Raw genomic sequence first — 21,706 nt, 5'->3', positions numbered from 1 at the left:
TGAGACGGGTGGAAATTAAAAATTGAGGCGGCAAATTAATATTACGCAGCACTGCTAAAAATCAGCTTCTGTGCTCTCCTGTCAAGGGCCATCAAATGACAAAACCATACTGGGTTAGCTCAGCTCTACAGGTTTATGTACGCAATTTGTTTTTGGGGTTCCCATATAACCGTTCATATACTTTGTCTGGGCAAAAATGCAAATTGGAAGGATTTATTATAAGATTAAGCCCTAGAATAACAACATCAGTGTTTTTTACTCTTAGTTCCACAAATCTGTCAAAACACGTGGTGCTTAAACTAATCCATCATCTCTGAAGAGGAACTACTCAAAGGCAGACAAAGACCAAGATGATATCTGACATTATTCAGAGACACTGTTTAAGAAGACAACATGGGCCCAGAGGAGGCTGAATAGGAATCTGCTGCCCTGCTCGTGTCCCCAAAAACAGCTGAGAAGCAAACCTCTGATGCTGCAGTGATGTATGTGCACAGCAAAGCTGCAGCTGTGTTGCTCTGGTGGGACTGAGCTGTTAATCCTATGCAAGCATGTATTCATGCACTACACTGGGACAAAGCTAAGGTTCAAAATATCTTTAAAACACATGGATTTAAAAGATGGCTGCATAAGAGACCTGCTTCTAGAAGGACTCTGACTTGTTTCTCATATCTGTTTCTGTTAATCTGTTTATCGCAAGTAGGTTGGATGAGTGTGTTCATGATATACTGTACACACACACACACACACACACACACACACACACACACACACACTTCCCCTATCGTTACATCCACCCACTGATGCCTCTGTTAAAGCAGCGCCTGCTGCCAAACAGAGACTCTAAAGTCAAGCCTACATTTCTCTACAGAGACGACTCAAGTGGCAGGAGCTCGTCTAAACAGAGAGAGATATTTCAGAGAGAAAAAGAAATGCTATCTCACCCAGGTTGTCTCTCAGAGCACTGGCCTCTCTGTGAGCATCAAAGTTGTAGTTACGGACCAGCTTCAGTCTCATGCGGGAGTAGTTTTCAGCACTCGATACCCTCCAGTGCATCTCATCCTGGCGCCTGTTAAAAATGTTACATAGGAGACTTTAAATACCTCCAAATCACACTTAAACTTAAACCCATCTAATTCTATTCTATTTATGCACTTATATTTTTCCCTCCTCATACCAGTGTCATTCTTTCCATTTCGTCTTTCTGAGCCTGAAGCTCATATTGAGAGCATTTGTTTTTAGAAAGTGTACTTTATTGGTCCCCGTGGGGAAAATCCCTCTCTGCATTTAACCCATTCACTCAGTGAAGCAGTGGGCAGCCACTGGGTGCCCGGGGAGCAGTGTGTAGGGACGGTACCTTGCTCAGGGGTACCTCAGGGTAGCTGTTCAGGGGAATCGAACCCCCGACCTTCCGATCATGGGGCCACCACTCTACCTACTGAGCTATCCCTGCCCTTTTACAGCAACAGGAACCATACTATGGAAGAACAAGAGTTGAAATCAGTACCTGTCAGCCCAGGGCCCTCTCTCACACACCAGACCTCGCCGCGCTGCCTTCCACTGCCTCAGGGTGGCGTTATTCTGGCTGTGCTGCTGCTTCAACATGCTGTTGTAGCGGAGGTTCTCCTGGCGGCCACGGCGTGAGAAAGGCTCCACAAATTGCTCCTGAGAGACAGCAGAATTTTGATTTATTTTTATTTTTACAAAGAGGAGCTCTCTGAAGTCATCACCAATTCACGAACATGCCAGCTAACCTGGAAGCGGATCTTGCTCTCTCCTCTCTCCCGCTCTCTCTTATGCAGGCTGACCATGAAGGCCTCGTAGCACTCTTTCCAGTACAGAGCCATGGTCTCGTGGCCCTGACTGAACATCTCGATTTCATACTGCTTCATGTACGGAATAATCTGAAGACAGACAAAAGACGGGCAAAATGAGTAACTCTTTCATTTTTGTCCTGAAGCAACAGCAGCACTATATTCTAATCTCCTACATATTTATCGAGGTAGACACGCCATTCGGGTGAGTTGCAGTAAAGCTTGAAGTCGTCGAAGAAGGAGGGGCTCCCGTTGGTGTCGGGCAGCTGAGGCAGGTGCAGCTCCATGTAAAGGAGGCGGTGGACTTTGGAGAGCAGCGTTCGCAGCAGTGGAACCAGGAAAGAGTACATCTCCTCGGTCTGCTCCTGGATGGAGCGCCGCAGAATTCCCTCCACCTTCCCTAGCAGGTAGCATGCCTCGTCCTGGCTGGAAATCTCCTTGGTCTGCAGGATGCCGTTAAGCTTGGCGGTGGCCATGGCACACACCTGGGACAAAGGTTATTTATTACTGTGTGTGCATGCGATGCAGTATGACGATGGAGCACTGAACAAAAAAGGTTCACCTCTGGGTCTTCCTGAGCCATGAAGCCCAGGAGCAGTCTCAGTCCAACCTGGGAGAGCTGGAACCACTGGGAGCCAGAGGAGTACCACACCATGAGGCTGTCCATCAATGTCACCGCCTCTTCCAGCACCTTCTCTGTCCACAGTGCTGGGTTGATGAGACCCTCTGCCTGCAGGAAGTCTTGCACCATGTGAAGCAGGCGGACTGCATTCTCGGTGTGCTGCGGTAGCGTAGCAGCTGAAGCCTCTCGGTTGTCGCTCACCGCCCACTCCAACATACGCTCCATCAGACTAGAGGAGAAAGAGAGCGCACGGAGATCATTCAACACTTTTTAAGCTTCGACTTTGCCCAGCACTGTTAAAACTCAAATAGAAGGCTGACCTGAGCTTGATTTGGTCAACAGGAAGGAGCAGCTCATTGGCAGTTCCCAGTTTGGTGAGAGCAGAGAAGACCTGACCACGCTCCAACCACGCTGAATCATCGGAGCCCTCGACGCCTCGCCACATCACACACAGGATGATCTCCAGCAACATGCTGCACAGCTCCTCTTCTGCACGCTAGGGGGCGACATTAGACCAAAGAAAGAGAGAGCTGTCATTAGATCAGTAGGGTCAAACACAGGTTTACTAAAGGCCACAGCGGAAATGACAATCACAACATGAGCCAGAGATATATGTGTAGTTTACTGACACGCTAATTGTCTTTAAAGATGAATATCCCCACATAAGCTTCCAGAATTCGCCTTCAGCAAAATGTATTAAGAACACAAAATTACAGTAGATTAGATTAAATAAAGTGCCTTTTATTCATCTAATGGAGAGTGTAACAGAACGTAATGTGAACAGGAATTAAGCAGCCTTAACGTTGTGCTTCGTACGTAAAAGAGTACTTTTTATTTTACCATTTAATGTTTTCAAGCTTTACTCCAACCTTCCTACAGCTTCACTATGACCCTCCTTTGATGGCAGATTAATTAGATAGTTTCCAAATTTTATGCTGTTCAGAATAGACTGGACTTCACATAGATATATAAAGTATTTCAGCCATTAATTATATGTAAAGACTACTGGGCACTGAATTCTGGGTAAACTGAGTAGCGGTTTGTGAAACAGGCTTAAGATTAAGCAGCGACTCCTTTTCCATAAACCACTTTGAAAATGTCAAATTAGAGGTTCTAACTGACAGCATCCTGCCGTGGGAAGAGAGAGGTTGTCTCTCTCTGCTCTTCCCTGCAGTGAGACACTGAAGTGATGGAAAAAAGCTTACTAGATAAAAGTCAGTGGTGGGCACCCTGAGGTGACAGTGACATTTCCCTCAGTGAGTCGGAAGCTCATGCTGTTTACTAGCATTAACATCAGAATACTGACTACCATATACCATCGGACTGCAGGTTGAGATCAGTTGTTTTGAAAACTTGCAAGTGATAATTGGATTCAATCGAATAATCAGATCCATGACTGATGGAAGGTTTTCATTTACAGTTTGCACTCAGATTCCACCGACTGACATCACTACTGCATGTTTACCTTAGAGACCATCTGTTGGCATTTACGTCATTACTATTCCTCTGCAGGAACAGACGCTTCCTGCACCGTGACTCCAGTTCTTTAATTCTGTTTTAGAGAGTTTTAGGAGGAGGTGCAAGCAGCCACAGTTTGTGCTGTCACTCTGTACAAAGATGTAGATGTAAAAAGGGATACAGGGGACATGTCCCCCCAAAAATGTGCGCATTTGTGATTTTTGTGTTTTCTTCACCAGAATGAAGAAAATGCAACAAACAAAATGTACTGGACCAGACTGTGTGGCAAGACCCCCGGTTTAACATCTTCTCTTCCCGTACCTCAATATTTGAATGAATCCTAAAGCCAAGCCAACACTTTTAAAAAAAAGACAGAATAGACATAACAACAAATTAAATCTGGGCATTAAAACTGTTACTCAGGCTGACCATTAGCTCCTTACAATGAATACACACGCACACACGCACACACACACACACACACACACACACACACACACACACACACACACACACACAGCTGGTTAACAGTCACTAAAGCCGCTGAACATTAGCCCCTAAAAAGGGAACCATTTTCTCCTGATTGAGTAATGTTTGCTTAAGATTTTGGAGCCTTAAAATTAAAACACAACATCTCTGAGCCAGTTTAAAAGTCTCTTATGTAATAGAGGCCAATAGGCTTGATGCTGAATGCAGAGACTGTAGGAATATCAATAAATAGTGAAAGATGGACTAATTGAGGACTTGTTGAAAATAACTATTTTTTTTATTCCTGGGCTCTGATATAGCAGCTTAACAGGATCCCCAGTTTAATATTCCTTATTGATTTTTTTTCTGGGGCTTGTTTTTTTTATTTTATTTGAAAAATAAGCAAAAGCATAACATGTTCAATTTAAATCAAGTGCAAAGCTGTGTAGAAGATTCGAAGGATCACCTCAACATTGTTGAAAGACTCCCCCAGCGAGATGTTGTCACTAAACAGGAAGCTGTCTTCAGTGAGGGAGGAAGTTGCGTCTCGATCCCCGGAGTTCCCTGGGAAAGGCTTCGAGGTTTCCAGTGGTGAGGGTGTGCTGGGCATGCTCCCAGGTGTCTGGCTGCCGCTCTCTCCACCCTCATATGCCTGCAGATGGGACAAATCCAGCATCAAGCCCCCTGATTTTCCCACCACCCAGGGCTTGACGTGGGGCTGCGGCTCGGTGGAGGCAGAGGAAGACGGCGTATCCAACAGCGAGATGACGTCGCCATTCTCCAGGCTGTCCACAGAGCGGGTATCACTTATGCTGATCCGGTCATCCTCCACCCGGTCCAAGCGCCCGGCACTGCCCGCCCGTGCCCTCCTCTCCAACGGCAGCTCCAGACGGTTGCTACCGCCGCTGGTCCGGCTCAGCTCCAGGCTGCAGGTGCTGACAGTATCTGAGCTACGCAGCGCCAAGGACCCTTCGCCCCTTAGGTACAGCCGCATGAGGGTGTCCTGCCAACACTGCTGCTTTGAGATCTGAGCAGCAGCATCCTGTTGGGACTGAAGCAGCTGGTACACCTAAAGAGGAGGTAGTAGATTCAACTTTGAAGATGACAAAAAACAAAACAAAAATCTTCAAAGGCAAGCTGTAAGTTACAGATGGAAAGAACTTGAATTAAGGCTTTTAAACATCACCTCACTGGTATTACCTCACTAAACACTTACCTGACTGCAACTTTATGATTACTATCAGTAGAGTCCAGAGCTATTGAGGAATTATGTTCCTTTGTGAATTATGACCCAATCACTGTTAAAAAAGGAGGATAAGGCAGCGAGCGAGCAAGCGCTTGGGGACAGGGGGAAGGAAAAAACTCCCTTTGAATAGGAAGAAACTTGAGCAGAACCAGTCTCGGGGTCAAGCCAGAATTAACTCCCCTAAGTGACAAGGGTGTCTGCATTTTGGCCCATCTAGACGGTTACGCTCCTGCTTGGTGCTCCAGAGAACCCAGGTTCTCTAGGGAACATTCAAAAAGCTTTCCTCTGACTGGAAACACACTCACTTTCCAGTTTGAACGCAGTTTGAACAACTGTAAAGTTTTTGGCCATGCCATGGTATCTATGATTAATGCAGTGCCACTCTGACTGTTAAGGCTAAGAGCATTATGTCTATAACTTCCTTCTGTTCCCTGAAAGAGAGGAATGAGAGACATCACCAGGTTCCCCTGCAGCACATGTGGGCTCGGTGAATGGTTAGGGGTAACCATGATGACAGGCTGTGCAGGCAGGCCCATGCATATGTCAGCACAGGTCACACAGACCGTGATATTGCATACAATATATATTGTATGTCGTTCCTTTCCTTCAGGGAACAGAACATATAGACATAACAGTGTTTTTATTAATGTATTGTCAGTTAAGAAGGTGAGTTGTCTCAAAGCGCTTAAATTTTCAGGTAAAGACCCAACAGTATAACAGAGCGCCCCAACAATCAGATGATTGGTGTGTTTCCCTCACAAATGAAAATAGCAAAAGTTATTCCAATCCATAAAAACGGAGAGAGATGTCAGTTTACCAATTATAGGCCAATATCACTACTCCCACAGTTCTCAAAAATTTTAGAAAAGTTATTTGTTAATAGACTTGATAAATATATTGAGAAGCATAATCTCCTAAGTGATAACCAATATGGCTTTAGAGTGAAAAGGTCCACTTCAATGGCAGTGATGGAACTTGTTGAAGGGATATCTAATGCAATAGATAATAAGGAATATACTGTTGGTGTTTTTATAGACTTAAAAAAGGCGTTTGATACAATTGATCATTCTATATTAATGAATAAACTAGAGAGATATGGCATAAGAGGGATAGCATGCAAGTGGATGAAAAGTTACCTGGATGAAAGATATCAATATGTCGAATTCAATAATGTAAAATCTAAGCAGTTGAAGGTAACTTGTGGTGTTCCTCAGGGCTCTGTGCTGGGCCCTAAATTATTTATATTATATATAAATGATATATGTAGTGTTTCCAAACTGTTAAAATGTGTATTGTTTGCTGATGATACCACTCTGTACTGCTCAGGTAAAAACTTAGAACAGCTTCTGACTACAGCGGAAAAGGAGTTAAATATATTAAAAAACTGGTTTGATGTAAATAAGTTATCATTAAATATAAAGAAAACAAAATTGATTATTTTTGGCACTAGACCAATGAAAAATGTATCTAAAATAAGGGTTAATGGAATTGAAATTGAAAGAGTGTACGAAAATAAATTTCTTGGAGTGATAATTGATGATAAGCTGAGTTGGAAGTCTCATATAAACCACGTGAAAACAAAAATGTCAAAAACCATTGCTATTCTCTATAAAACAAAGCATGTCCTGAACAAAAAAACATTATACACACTTTATTGTACTCTGTTGCTTCCATATATGACTTACTGTCTGGAGATATGGGGTAATGCATATAAAACGAACACTCTTCCTATTTTCAAGTTACAAAAAAGAGCTATAAGAATTATAAACCAATCAAACTATATAGAACCAACTAACATTTTGTTTATTAATCTGAATACCCTGAAATTTTATGATTTAGTTGAATATAAAATGGCACAGATAATGTATAAAGCACAAAATAACTTGCTTTGCCCCAGTACTCAGAAGCTGTTCAAAGTCAGAGAGAGTCAATATGACTTAAGGGGAACAGATTTCTTTAAAAAAAAAACAAGATAAGGACAAATATAAAGCAGAGATGTGTTTCTGTTAGAGGAGTTAACCTGTGGAATAGTTATGACAGTGATTTAAAAAGGTGTGGTTCATTTTCCTTGTTTAAAAATATGTTTAAAAATAGAGTATTAGAAAAATATATAAATCAAGAATGAAAAGAGCAAAAAGGAGAAAGAAAAAAAAAAAAAACAACCTCTTGATTCTTTTGCTTTGATGTAGTTACTTATCTAAGGTGGAAAGTTTTTTTTTTCTTTGTTTTTTTTTTCTTTGTTTGTTTGTTTGTTTGGTTTTTGCTTTGTTTTATTATTTTCTTCAAGCCCTGTGTACAGGAGCTGCATACAAAAAGATATTTTGTGAAAAGGGTTGGCGTAATAAGCAAATGCTTCAGCCAATACCTTTTGATTAGCCTTGTCTCATGCTTTCTTTCTTTATGGTAGATTTTTGTTCTGTTTTCACTGTTTGTTTGTTTGTTTTTTCACTGTTTTCACTGAGATTTGAATTTGAATGCTAATCAATAAAATCAAATCAAATCAAATCAAATCAATTCCCAGAATACAAGCACTTGGTGGCAGTGGGGAGGAAGAGAGCACGAACTGGAAACAAACGAGACAAAACACAAAACTACAAGAGAGAGTAGACAAACGTTAATAGTGGCATATAGATGCACACTGAAGGCTTTTCAGGGAACTTAAGACAACCTGATAATAAAATGTTTCAATAGTCCAGGCTGGAAGTCACAAATGCATGCACTTAGATTTTGCAGATGAAAGAAGGCAACGCTCGAGATTTGTTTAATGTGTGTAGTTGCTATACAGAGATCATATACCATGTTTTATCACTGCCTGTAACAGCAGGGCAACTAAAGTTATAACTGTTTCCTCTCAGCTGTTCATATGTTATTGATCTACTAATGTTCAATAATTATTTTAGACTAAATCATTCATCACTGTATTCTCTCTGCTGCTGATGTTTTCACATGGATGTGAGTATAATGCACTGATCTAAATGTGTGGAGGCGGCGAAAATAGTGGCAGTGAGTGCTGGAATTTTCCAGGCTTAAGCTGAGGACGCATTATTATTATCACTTCAATAAATAAAAAGGAAATAACGTATGAAGAGAAACAGAAAAAGGAAACAGAAAATATTGTGCAAAGGATTAGATACTGTGCACTGATTGCAGGAGTCATTTCCTGTGTGCTAATTTGCTAATAAATATGATGAATGGTGTGAGTGCAGCAGGTTTAAGTGCAGGTGTTCCCTCACCCTCTTGCAGACGATGAGTCGCACGCTGGGTCCGGCCCGGTGAGTGAGCTGGACCAAAGCCATCAGGTCCTTGTAGTTTACCACTTGATCTGCAGATTGTAGACACATATGCTTTTACATTGATCCAAGTATATTCAGTATTGGTTGGTTCATTGAAGTGCTAATGCATTATTTCCCCTCAGTGACCGAAATGTACAGCCTGTACCCCACCAATCTGTCCAAAGTATCTTTACCTGTCTCCATATAAATGCTTTTTGCCTTTAGCACCAGTGTGTTATCAGCGTGAAAGTATAATCCACAGTGCTTTTGTTTTTAAAGAATAACCAAGTTATGCATTATGCCAATCCTTTATGTTCCTATATGTGTACTTGTTTTCCTACTAAAGAAAAAAAAAAAAGCACAAATTTTTAAAATGCACTGAAGCAAGCTCTGACCTGTATGGAGGACTTGGTTAAGGAGACAGCGGATCAGGGTGGGAGTGATGTGAAGTTCAGAGAAGAGCAGCGATAGACCGGAGTAACCCGCCTCCCTCAGCCGCAGTCGCTGCTTATTTTTCTCATAGAGCCGGTCGCAGCGCAACATTCGCTCAAACAACTGCACGAAGCGGAAGAGAATCACACAAATCAATGATTCTGAACATTTTTTAAAGTAACTGTGCTGAAACGGATGTAGGATATTCCTCTTCGGTAGTACTGGTGAATTCTCAGAATGTCATATTAACAAGCAGGCGGCTACATGCACAAACAGCATGTACACGCAAAAATGTGCATGAGTGTTTTCCAAGACAAAACAGAGCACAGGATCAGATCAGGAAGGCCAAGGCTAAAGTAAACCTCACAAACTCACTGATGTCAGTGCTAGCATGCATCAGCTGATGTCTGACACTGATATTAGTTTATCTTTATATATAAGATCCATTTCTCACCTTATTATTTAATATAAAACAGCAAATTTCAAAGTTTGCCTTTCTTATCACCATGGTGCATTATTTCTATTTAGAAACACCTAACTATATTAAGTTACAATCAACACTGATGACTGTGGATCTATGCTAAGACACTGAGATGGCTTTAATGACGCTTCTGTCACCTACCTTAAAGACAAGTTCTCGGAGTCGATCTGAGTGTTTGTTATTGAGGAGGAGAGCATAGCAGGAGTCAGCCGCCGCGGGTTCAAAGAGAAGCAGGAAGAGCTGGTCTTTGGCTGGGCTGCTTTGCAGAAGGCTCAGCAACAGCTCCAGCAGAGCACACAGCTGCAAAACAAACGACCACAGTTCACCCATCACATCTTCCAGTAAAGACTGTACTATACTTTCAATTTTCATATCATCTGCTGGTTTAGACACGTTTCATTTCTGCTTTAAGTGAACCTTTGCTGTTTCACATTGGTAGCAAAGCTATCTGCTATAAACTATACTACAAACCGTACATACCCAACAACACTTTTTAAGCCTGCTTTTAGCTGAGTTTTGATTTCACTGAGGACTATCTTTAGATATACTCTTTAAAAAAATCTAAATGTTCACAGAAAAAATTAATTAAGTGCGACATAAATAAGAAAGTGAGGGAGCAGATGCCTGGATCATCTGATTATGTTGACCATATGCTCACAGGAGGTGATGTAACCTTCCACATACAACTTTTTAAGTTTTCTTAAATGAAGTGGGACTCAAAAATTGGGGGAGAGGAGGAGGTTTGACGAGAACGGTAAATGGAAATCACCAAACTGTTGACAGTAAACAAGTCCAGTGAAAGGGTTATCTGCCGAGAGTCATAAAGGAAAACGGTTAATGTCAGTGTCAGCTAACAGCTGCTGATGGGTAATGCTGACTGAGAGGAAAATGTTTAAAAATAATGCAGAGAGAAAGAGAGAGGCCAGCAGAACAGCTGCCAGGTGGGAAACGAGCGTAAAGCTTCCTGTGCAGGCATCCCTGCACTTTGGTCTCATTGGGAAACACCATATCCTGCAGTGGAAGCTCCTCTCATTTCACACTGAAATCCTCTAAATGGCACATTGTTGGGATTATCCAGTTTCACAATTTATAGGTCACCTGGCAAGCAGGCGCTAATAATAACATGACCTACTCCAAATTTATTAAGATGCTGACCTGACATATTTCAGTCTTTATGATCCAACAAAACTACTGACTGGCTCACTGTAAGGCTGAGAAAGGATTAACCTTCTGTTCTTGGTGGATGCAGTACTCCCACAGTGAGGTTTCCATATTTTTGGGGGTGGGGTGGGGTATTGGTTTTTCCTGAGGACAATCCTATTAAGCTGAACGATTTAGCAAAACAACCAGGCAGAGGAAAAGAAGCAATTTCCTTAAAAAAAAAAAAAAAAAAATAATAATAATATTTTGAGATTTCAGGGAAGCAGTTCCTCTCTGCTTCCTCTGATGTTTCTCAGGTTTATGCTAAAACTGGACCTCAACTATAAAATCCTAAATCTAACCTGATCTTCGTCTCCAATGGCAGCGATGTATCCCAGAATGCTCTGCATCTCCTCCTGCGACATGCCCTTACTAATATAGTACTTGATGAGGCTGCACAGAGATGCGCGGATGGTCCGAACGTCATCCTCGCTCAAGTCACTGTCTTTGTTAGTGTTCTTCCTAAAATATGGAAGAAATGACAATCAGTTCAAAGCCTGGCAAACAGATCCCCACCCACCCCCCACTGGAGTCTTACCCATAATAGAGGCGTATGGTGTCCACCAGAAACTGAACTCCATATTTCTTCCGGAACTGCTTCCTGTTGTCTTTGATGACAGTGGACATGTACTGGATATGACCTGCATTACAAATAAAGGGCACAAGATCTGTCTCATTAAGGAGCATAAACTCTGAAGACCCGCTGTTTTACATCTTTAATGCATTTTCATCGGTATTTAACTTTCACATAAGATCTTATTTCACTGGACACTGCTGATATCATCTGTTGCTATGAGTATCAAATCTCAAACATTTTATGAGACTCAAAATATGAGTTCTGCAGAAGACAAAAAACAACCAAACAAAAATAAACAAACATACACTTTACAATTTCAACTCTAATCTGAAAGGAATATGACTGACAATTCTGTCAGAGCTTCTTTAGTCAAAACAGCCAGACCAATGAAGGCTAAACTACTGAAGATAAAGTGTGAAGCTTGTGTTCCCGATGCAAATATGGAAAGCCAAAAGGCAGACAGCAGCAGTAAGGCTACCTGACAATAATGAAGCAATATATACAGTGGGGCAAAAAAGTATTTAGTCAGCCACCGATTGTGCAAGTTCCCCCACTTAAAATGATGACAGAGGTCAGTAATTTGCACCAGAGGTACACTTCAACTGTGAGAGACAGAATGTGAAAAAAAAAAATCCATGAATCCACATGGTAGGATTTTTAAAGAATTTATTCGTAAATCAGGGTGGAAAATAAGTATTTGGTCAATAACAGAAATACAACTCAGTACTTTGTAACATAACCTTTGTTGGCAATAACAGAGGTCAAACGTTTACTATAGGTCTTTACCAGGTTTGCACACACAGTAGCTGGTATTTTGGCCCATTCCTCCATGCAGATCTTCTCGAGAGCAGTGATGTTTTGGGGCTGTCGCCGAGCAACACGGACTTTCAACTCCCGCCACAGATTTTCTATGGGGTTGAGGTCTGGAGACTGGCTATGCCACTCCAGGACTTTCAAATGCTTCTTACGGAGCCACTCCTTTGTTGCCCGGGCGGTGTGTTTTGGATCATTGTCATGTTGGAAGACCCAGCCTCGTTTCATCTTCAAAGTTCTCACTGATGGAAGCAGGTTTTGGCTCAAAATCTCACGATACATGGCCCCATTCATTCTGTCCTTAACACGGATCAGTCGTCCTGTCCCCTTGGCAGAAAAACAGCCCCATAGCATGATGTTTCCACCCCCATGCTTCACAGTAGGTATGGTGTTCTTGGGACGCAACTCAGTATTCTTCTTCCTCCAAACACGACGAGTTGAGTTTATACCAAAAAGTTCTACTTTGGTTTCATCTGACCACATGACATTCTCCCAATCCTCTGCTGTATCATCCACGTGCTCTCTGGCAAACTTCAGACGGGCCTGGACATGCACTGGCTTCAGCAGCGGAACACGTCTGGCACTGCGGGATTTGATTCCCTGCCGTTGTAGTGTGTTACTGATGGTGACCTTTGTTACTTTGGTCCCAGCTCTCTGCAGGTCATTCACCAGGTCCCCCCGTGTGGTTCTGGGATCTTTGCTCACCGTTCTCATGATCATTTTGACCCCACGGGATGAGATCTTGCGTGGAGCCCCAGATCGAGGGAGATTATCAGTGGTCTTGTATGTCTTCCATTTTCTGATGATTGCTCCCACAGTTGATTTTTTCACACCAAGCTGCTTGCCTATTGTAGATTCACTCTTCCCAGTCTGGTGCAGGTCTACAATACTTTTCCTGGTGTCCTTCGAAAGCTCTTCGGTCTTGGCCATGGCGGAGTTTGGAGTCTGACTGTTTGAGGCTGTGGACAGGTGTCTTTTATACAGATGATGAGTTCAAACAGGTGCCATTCATACAGGTAACGAGTGGGGGACAGAAAAGCTTCTTACAGAAGACGTTACAGGTCTGTGAGAGCCAGAGATTTTCCTTGTTTGAGGTGACCAAATACTTATTTTCCACCCTGATTTACGAATAAATTCTTTACAAATCCTACCATGTGGATTCATGGATTTTTTTTTCACATTCTGTCTCTCACAGTTGAAGTGTACCTCTGGTGCAAATTACTGACCTCTGTCATCATTTTAAGTGGGGGAACTTGCACAATCGGTGGCTGACTAAATACTTTTTTGCCCCACTGTATATTTGTGTCTGCCAATACAAGTAAAGTCTGTGCATGGAAAAATGTATTGATTAAGCCAGAAATGGTATGAAATGGAAAGTCTAGGGTTGAGGTGTGTTGCAAAGTAGCTTGCAGAGGCAGCAGAAACTGCATGCAAGTTAAAGTTCCTTAAATAGGAAGAATATGACAAGCAATAGCTGAATGTGCACCTAGATCAGCTCATGTGCCTGGATTGTTAGCTGAGCTTGGCTCTGCTTCCTTGGTCTGGCTCAGAGTTACAGGACATCAACAGAGCATGAATCAAATGTAGAGTAGCTGCGTTTGTGACCCTGGTATTAAATACCTTGTTGTGTAGATGAGAAACTGTAAAATCATGTGTATTGAAACAATTATCAAAGGCACACAAATACAAATGTATAGATCTAACCTATGCGTAGCGGGAAGTCCCCTTTGTTCCAGATGTTGAAATTGAACAGCAGATGAGTGTGAAGCTGCTGCAGCAGAGCTTGATTCTTCTCATATGTCACTTGTTCTATCAGGAGCTGCACAGCAACCAGCACGCTGACGCCAACATGCCCAGCTGGCAGCTAAACACACACAAACATAACTATTAACTCAAACACTAACATGTTCAGACACCCATGAAAAATGATGACACGCAGAGGAAACACAGTACAGTTGACTACACGTATGATATGAAAATGCACCTTTTAAGAAACAAAGAAAAGCTTGTTATCAGGTCACCATAAAGCCATGTGACACCCATAACTCAGTACCCATAAACAGATAAGGGAAGAAGTAAGCATATTAGTGGATTATTTGGATACCATTTAAAGGGTGTGGTTACATCGCCTAGAGCAACTGTTACCACATCTAAGACACTTTCATTTAATCTCGGTCTCTGTGGAGGCTTTTATTTTCCATTGGTGTAAATGCTGACTCAGTCTCCTCGCTAAGTAAATAAATAGAGAGGGACTTGCACATGACAAAAGACTGAGGAGGAAAAGGAGGGTTTGGATTGGAGAGCTGAAGATTAAAGAACCAGCACACGAAGGGTCAAACAAAAGGACAAAAACACAGACAAGGAACAAACACAGACGAAGCGACAGACAGGGACAAAAAGGATCGGAGGTGAAATAATTATAAAGAATACGTGGTCCTTTGTATCAGAAATCAAATGATGTCAGCCAGACAGTCTGAATTCCTCAGCTGTAAGCTCTTAGAGTCAAACTAATCCATACTGAATAGGATGAAAAACAAAAGAGGCTCATGGTCACTGGGCACAGCCTGGTTTAATTAATGTACTGCCTGAAATAAAATCTAATGGATGCTTTGCACCAAAAATACTATTAAAACATCCCTCTATACTAAAGGAAATGCTGACAGGATATGCTCAAACCTAACATAAGATGAAATGCATTTACTTTCACCAAAATCAGAAAATTTGACATTATTTAAAGCGAGGCTATTCTGCTCATTTCAAGCTCCATATGTTTGTTTGTTTTTTTTTTATCTTTGGATGTTTTCTTGGACAAGAGATTCTAAATATTTCTTATTTATCTGGACCTTGGTCCAGCCCACCTGATTGGCTGCCCCTCATGAACAGGACGCTTAAACTGCAGGTGGGTGGAGCTTCTGTGCTCACTGACAGACATGCGTGCTTGAGATGACCATATTAGGCATGTCCTCTCTCTGACATCACACAGAGCCAAGTGTAGAAAAAACAAAACAAAACTGTAAATATAGAAAGTAACAATTTGCAGAATGAACTTGGTTTTATATTTAATTGTAAATATGTATCCACCCAAATTAGCCATATGCAAAATCATGCTTAAACCAAGACCTTCTGTAGCAGGGCTCCCAGTGTCCCGACGCCATGTAAGTACAGCAGATTCTCCTGGTTGATTGGGTGTCTCTGCAGAAAATGCTTCAGCACCAACAGGAATGTGGCTACCAGATTCTTCTCCAGGCGGGCCTCTGAGATAGAAAATGTATCTCAGTTTATTTCCTTATTCTGCCCATTAACACAATTGTTTGTTTCATGACAAGGATTTGACAGTTGTATCAGAACAGACCTGAAGACCTGTTAGATGGGAGAATGACCCAATCGCCATCGGCTGGTGTGGTCACATCTGGGGTGATGAAATCAGATCCAGCTGTGGGATCATTCATCTGCTGATCAGGAGTCACGAAAGCCAACTGCTCCAGGATTGGGAAGAGAATTGGCAGGCCACCCACACAGTTGATCATGTCCTGCCAAAGATCAATATCATAGAGCTTAGTAGGGGGACGTGTGGTGCTCAGAATTGAAAAAGAAAGCTGAAAATTCAGCACCACTAAAGATGGTGGTCGTCCAACCCCTGCCTTCCCCCTAGTGGTCAAAATAAAAACTACAGATTTAAGGCACTTTACTTTTCATACCCAAAAGCTTTTTTTGTTCTCTAGATCAGTGGTCCCCAACCCCCGGGCCTCGAACCAGTACCGGTCCGTGAGTCGTTTGGTACCGGGCCACGAGAGTTGAGGCTCAGGTGTGAAATGTATGGTTTTCAGGGTTTTTATTGGTTTTCAGCGTTATTTTGTTACTGTTTTTATCGTTAATTCGGTTTTCCTGGGTCTTTTCACGTGTGTTATGAATAAATCTTATTTTTTTCGGTACCGGTACTAGTTTTATTTTGTTGTATTTATCCGCGACACCTTAAAGGCCGGTCCGTGAAAATATTGTCAGGCATAAACCGGTCCGTGGCGCAAAAAGGTTGGAGACCGCTGCTCTAGAACACAGATTTGGATGATTAATTTATTCAAGTGCTCTGTTGGGATATGTCAGAAACTGATGTCAGCATTGTGGACTGAGCCAAAGTCATAATATCCTCAGGAACGTCTGTGGACTAAAGCTTTTAAAACATTATTTTGGGACAAACTTACCAAACATTCTATATGATTTGACCAGTTTTCACACAAACTCCAGAACGTGTAAGGAGAATCATTTCAGGCACTGTCCAAAGTTACCCTCCCACAGGCAGCACATCAAACACAGCCAACCAACCAATCACAGCACTTTAAAGACCAAGCCACATTTTACATTGATTCAATTCTTCTTCCTTTTTTTTTTAAAATAAACTTTAAGCATCAATGGCCTTGATTTCATTCTAAAAATAGCTGCTGAGAGGGAAGATGTGCTTCTAGAAGGACCTTCAGTTCATTTTAAAATAGTGTGTATATTACATCCATGCAGTACAAGCACAAATACTCCACTGGCCATAAAACTTTTCCATGACAGCACGAGTTTCAGTTTCTGCCCACCTTGATATCCCAGTTAACGACTTTGTTCCCTGTCAGGCGTCCGTGGAGCATGTTTGGAGACAGGTCCAGGCAGATGGGGTTTCTGCAGGCCTGTTAACAAAAGGACTTTGTTTAGTTAGCAGGTAAAGTTTCAGCTAAACACAAACAAAAGGAAGTGATGTAACCCCAGAGAATCCCATCTGCTGCTACACACAGCTGATTCTAAGAAGGCGTGGCTGAGACAGTAATCACAGTAAGCACCTTGGGTGAGTAGTGCAGCAACAATTTGGCTGAAAGGTCCCCAAGCTCTGATTCTTGGGCTTTAAATGGAGAGATGCAGTTTGGACCTGTGCAGAAAAAAACCTTAAGTTATAAAACTGATTCAAACCACATTCTTGTTCAATTTTTTCTTCTTTACATTTATTTTTAATTTTGCACCTCTTCCATAATTTCGCATCACTTACCAGCACTACAGATGGCTTTTATGTGGTTCTGCTGCAGTGGTTCATGAAACACCATGACACTTCCTAGCTGGCCCTGCAGGGACGTGGGGCTTCCCCACTCGCTATCCTGAGTGCCCGCTGAGATTAGCTTAGTCACAGACTCAGGCTTCCCTCCCAGGAGGCCTCCCCAGGTGTGAGGGGACAGGATGCCGCCCAGTGACGAGCGAGTGGTAGGGGTGGTGGCCGAGGAGAAGGGAGGGTCTGGGATCTGGGAGGGTGGAGGAGTGGTGGTGCGCTGGCCTGCTGAGCCGATGCAACAGGAGGTGAACGGCTGCAGGAAGAGTAAAGCAGAAGAATGTGGGAAACAAAGAAAGAATATAAGACAGCAAAAATATTTTAGAAACTGTAAAATTTAGGTGTTGTGACAGATAAGCTGATTGGTCCATAATAATAATAATAATGATAATAACGGAGGTTCAGGTCTCACCTCTGTCATGGTCGGGTACTTGAGGGGGGCAGAAAGTTTCTGCTGTCCGTCCACATAAATGTAGACTAGACTCTGTCCAAATGGCCTCTTTCCAGGCACATGCACCACACCGATGCTGTGCTGTGGACAGAAATTCAAACACCTCCATTAGACGTCAACTTCCTAAACTACAACTCCACAAGAGGTCCAAATGAAGTATTCATCTAAATAAATACTCTACACATATAATCTTTGTGTAGCTGGATTTATTAACTCAAGGAACAGTCAAGGGTGTTACACATCTTTCTGATTCATCTCTGATAAATACTGATGTATTCATGTGCTCTGGAGACGCATTTTTCAGTGGTACTACCCTTTCAGCAAAGAAATGACATCATTAAATCTGACTCACCCAGAGAGAGTCACAGAAGCAGTAATCAGGCAGCATGACTGTGACATACTCCTTCTTTGTGCATACGGCAACAACCAGCACACCTGCTGAGCTGATAAAGGCCTCAAAACCTGTTCCTCCTGGAGTAAAAAAGCTGTAGAGAATCAAAGAAAACCATTTGAAATATTTTGAGTGTTTAACATGCATAGCTTTTTACTGAAATTGTTGCTATAAGGTTACACTGGTTACACTGAGGTTACTACTTCAGGTACGAAGGGACTGGATTCCCTTTTTTCCTGGTAAAAACAGCGTTTCCCTTCTCAATGCAGCTTTGTTTATTTTAACTATTTAATGCAGAATAATCCAATATGCTTTGAAAGATTGAGTGCTAATTATAGAATTACAGATTACAGATGGGTTTTTACCAGATTACTGCCTACCATTGTCAAAAGCCTTTGATTTACAAAGGTTAACATTATATGTAAAATTTAAGATGATAAACATCCTTCAACACTGATTTAAATATGAAATGTGTTCCCAGTTATTCCTGCCTATATTTATGTCTTTTCTTCTGACCTGTACAGCTGTTTTCTCTTGTCTTTGCTGGATGGGCCCAGCTGGTCCTGGTCCAGTGACAACCAGGCGAGGAAGCTAAAGGCAGACCCTGGCCAGCGGTGCACTGTTGGAACTACGATGCCAGCCATGCTGGGCGACAAGTCAAAGTACTGCATGGCACTTTCCAAGCCTTGCTTGCGCACCATGGCGAGGAGGGCTTTCAGAGCAGGACCTACGTATGGATGTGCTTGGCTGGACTCTGGAAGCCGAAGGAGACGCAAGAACTCCAACAGTTCCCTGGCACTCAAAGACTGGCACCCAAGTGAGCCTACTAGCCCCAAAAGGCTTTCAGCACAAGCTCTGTGTAGTCGCTCGTGGCGCTCCAAGGCAGCTAGTGCGCGCATGACCATGGCGGCGTTGACACAGGTAGCACGGGTCTGGCGGTTGAGGCAACTAAGGCGGCGGAGCCAATCGGCTGTGAAGAGCTGCAGTTCTGAGGAGTCCAGCTCTGGGAGCCACTGGACCAGCAGCAGCAAAGGCTCCACATTACTGATGCCCAGGAGGCCCACTGAGGTGTGCTCACCCTCCACTGCCTGGATACACACACACACACACACACACACACACACACACACACACACACACACACACACACACACAGAGAGAACTCTAGTCACCATCCATTAACGATTTAGGAAATACAGCCATTAAACACTTTGGATTATTCAGACAATTATAGAAATTTGAAAGTCAGACAATAAAAGTCTTCAGTGTTTGTCTCACCATATTCATCAGCTCTTTGAGGAGGTGTCGAGATGGCTGCCCGAGGGAGATAAGTACTTCGTACAAGTGATTGTACCCGATCCTCTCCTTAAAAACCTCCTGTACAAATCAAGAGAGCCACAAGGAATTTTGTAACAATTTGACTCCAACTAAACGTCTTTGTAATGTTTCAGAAATGTTTCAGGACGTTACAAGTTTTATTCACTTAGCATTAAATGAAAGTCTCTTTAATGAAACAATATCAATTGTTCTATCATCTGTGTGGCATAGAACAGCACACCGACAAAGATATAAGTGTCTCCAGTCACTCAGTCTTCCCAGGATATATTAGGAGGCCACCAAGTCAAACCCTGCTGACTCCGCTGATAGCCAAATGGTTGTTTAGCAGGCTCTCATATACAAGGTGTGCTATTTAAGCTCTTTTAGCCCACAGTCGCTAGCAATCTCTAAAAATCTAAAATTGCAAAATTAAAAGTAACAGACTACCAATAGTTTTACCTTTGCAGCTGGCGATTTGTGCATCACTGTTGTTAGGGCTTTGATGGTTGCTACGGCAAGGGAGTCCAACCGCCCTTGAAACACCTGAAAGAAAAAAAACTAGTCTGTCCCCGTTGCTAAAAAGTTGTTCTTTTAGTAGGAAAAGTTGGTACTGACAGATTATTGCAACACTGAAGACCAACTTCTTTCAGGGCCTAAAAACAACATGCATCACTATAAAAAAAAGATAAGAAGTAAACTTTAGTTGATGCCTTGGAGTCTGATTCATTTTGTTTGTGTAAAAAGTGAGTAAAAATCACTGATGATGGTTAGAACCCTGCAGTAGGAGCTGGCATCAAGGCTTGTACTGCAGATGTTATAGTGAAGGTAAGACTTGTTCTTCTGCTCCAGGTAAAAAGCAATCCTTTTAATAACATCGGGACATCAAGGTTTAGTTTAAAACAAAAAGAAACACCCACTTCCACACAGACAGTCAACCACAAAGAAGTACCTCACTGTTTTTCTTTCCACAGTGGCACACACATTTAAAACAAAGCATGCAACCCAGAAAACACAAGCCAAACCATGACACATTTAACACAGATCCATCTCCATCCAGCTTTGTCCTGCTCATGCCCGACACATTCTGGGTCACTAAACCCATTATTTGATTGACATGAGAATGCTCTGCAGAGTCTCGGAGCAGCTGGAGAGGGACTGTGGCAAAAACAAAACACTTAGATCATCGTCACAGAGTCCAGATTACCTCAAACCACTGAACTCTGTGAGAACACACACCAGGCCATTGTGATAGCATTCCAGTGGAGCCCTTAGTATACCAAAGAAAACCAGGACAATGCATGAGAAGGTGGGTATAGGAGTGAAGAGGTGCTCAGGGGAGGGAGGAAATTGCTTTAACACACGAGGCATCGAAGTCACTCCACAGCAAGGCCACAAAAATCACATTGTTGAGTGGTTGTTTATCACCTTAGCTCAGTTGAAGTTTTAAAACATCAGTTTTTGTCTCCCCACTTCATCGCATTTATATTTGTGCTCTAAATTGAGCGAACGTCTGCTTTTTTCCCCTTTCCATTCTGTGTGAAGAGCGCTGACTGACAGCTGAAGTAAAAGAAGGAGCAGGAAATATTAAAACTTAGTGAACTTAGTAAAGTTTTACTTTTCACTGTTCAGCTGGTATTTGTTGACTCACTAAAGTAGACCAAATCTTTCATCTCTGTAGGTGAGATAGGTTAACTTACCTGCTGCTACATGTTACTTTCTGTTCATGCTGGAAGCTGTTTTTCTTTATTGTTTGGCGAGACATCTTTTTGGTGCATTATCGGCACAAATTACGGATCCTGATCGAGCCTAACATTTATGAACCTTTCAAATTAATTATGGGAATGATTAATGGGAATGTACCTTTATATCTGTGTAAAAAGATTCTGTAGGCAAGAGAAAAGATTTTAGGTACCAGAAGCATTTTGGTTTGGGTTTGTAGTCTGCTTGTGGTTTTAGTTCTATTGACCAATCCCATCTGAGCAGGATCTGGTTTGCTGGTGAACAGTCCCTGTGCAGAGCAAAGGTAGGAAAACATTTTCTGAATCTATGAGCTATCGCCTGATGATGCATTAGCTGCATTTGCAGTCACAAAG

The 21,706-nt window shown here is 42.3% G+C and overlaps 1 protein-coding gene across 4 annotated transcripts in view; it reads right to left on the bottom strand.

The window, feature by feature from the left end:
* The window catches only part of nbeal1 (neurobeachin-like 1), a 63,692-nt gene that overhangs the window by 10,135 nt on the left and 31,851 nt on the right, over window positions 1-21,706 (bottom strand). For all 4 annotated transcript variants that reach the window (XM_082525704.1, XM_082525705.1, XM_082525702.1 and 1 more), the window contains 23 exons: window positions 20,073-20,156; window positions 19,575-19,673; window positions 18,813-19,384; window positions 18,258-18,390; window positions 17,867-17,986; window positions 17,401-17,710; window positions 17,198-17,283; window positions 16,958-17,047; window positions 15,733-15,910; window positions 15,501-15,634; window positions 14,085-14,244; window positions 11,529-11,631; window positions 11,293-11,452; window positions 9,932-10,090; window positions 9,273-9,432; window positions 8,839-8,927; window positions 4,826-5,428; window positions 2,754-2,929; window positions 2,374-2,662; window positions 1,988-2,296; window positions 1,752-1,901; window positions 1,505-1,662; window positions 942-1,066 (listed from right to left, as the gene is read on the bottom strand). In XM_082525704.1, coding sequence (XP_082381830.1) covers window positions 942-1,066; window positions 1,505-1,662; window positions 1,752-1,901; window positions 1,988-2,296; window positions 2,374-2,662; window positions 2,754-2,929; window positions 4,826-5,428; window positions 8,839-8,927; window positions 9,273-9,432; window positions 9,932-10,090; window positions 11,293-11,452; window positions 11,529-11,631; window positions 14,085-14,244; window positions 15,501-15,634; window positions 15,733-15,910; window positions 16,958-17,047; window positions 17,198-17,283; window positions 17,401-17,710; window positions 17,867-17,986; window positions 18,258-18,390; window positions 18,813-19,384; window positions 19,575-19,673; window positions 20,073-20,156 — 4,447 coding nt within the window. The remainder of the gene's footprint in view (window positions 1-941; window positions 1,067-1,504; window positions 1,663-1,751; window positions 1,902-1,987; window positions 2,297-2,373; window positions 2,663-2,753; window positions 2,930-4,825; window positions 5,429-8,838; window positions 8,928-9,272; window positions 9,433-9,931; window positions 10,091-11,292; window positions 11,453-11,528; window positions 11,632-14,084; window positions 14,245-15,500; window positions 15,635-15,732; window positions 15,911-16,957; window positions 17,048-17,197; window positions 17,284-17,400; window positions 17,711-17,866; window positions 17,987-18,257; window positions 18,391-18,812; window positions 19,385-19,574; window positions 19,674-20,072; window positions 20,157-21,706) is intronic.

Source organism: Aulonocara stuartgranti (assembly GCF_965226115.1).
Source record: "Aulonocara stuartgranti genome assembly, chromosome: 23".
Classification (NCBI taxonomy): domain Eukaryota; kingdom Metazoa; phylum Chordata; class Actinopteri; order Cichliformes; family Cichlidae; genus Aulonocara; species Aulonocara stuartgranti.
Note: the sequence above shows the minus strand (reverse complement) of the source record. Positions and strands in the feature narration are given on the sequence as shown.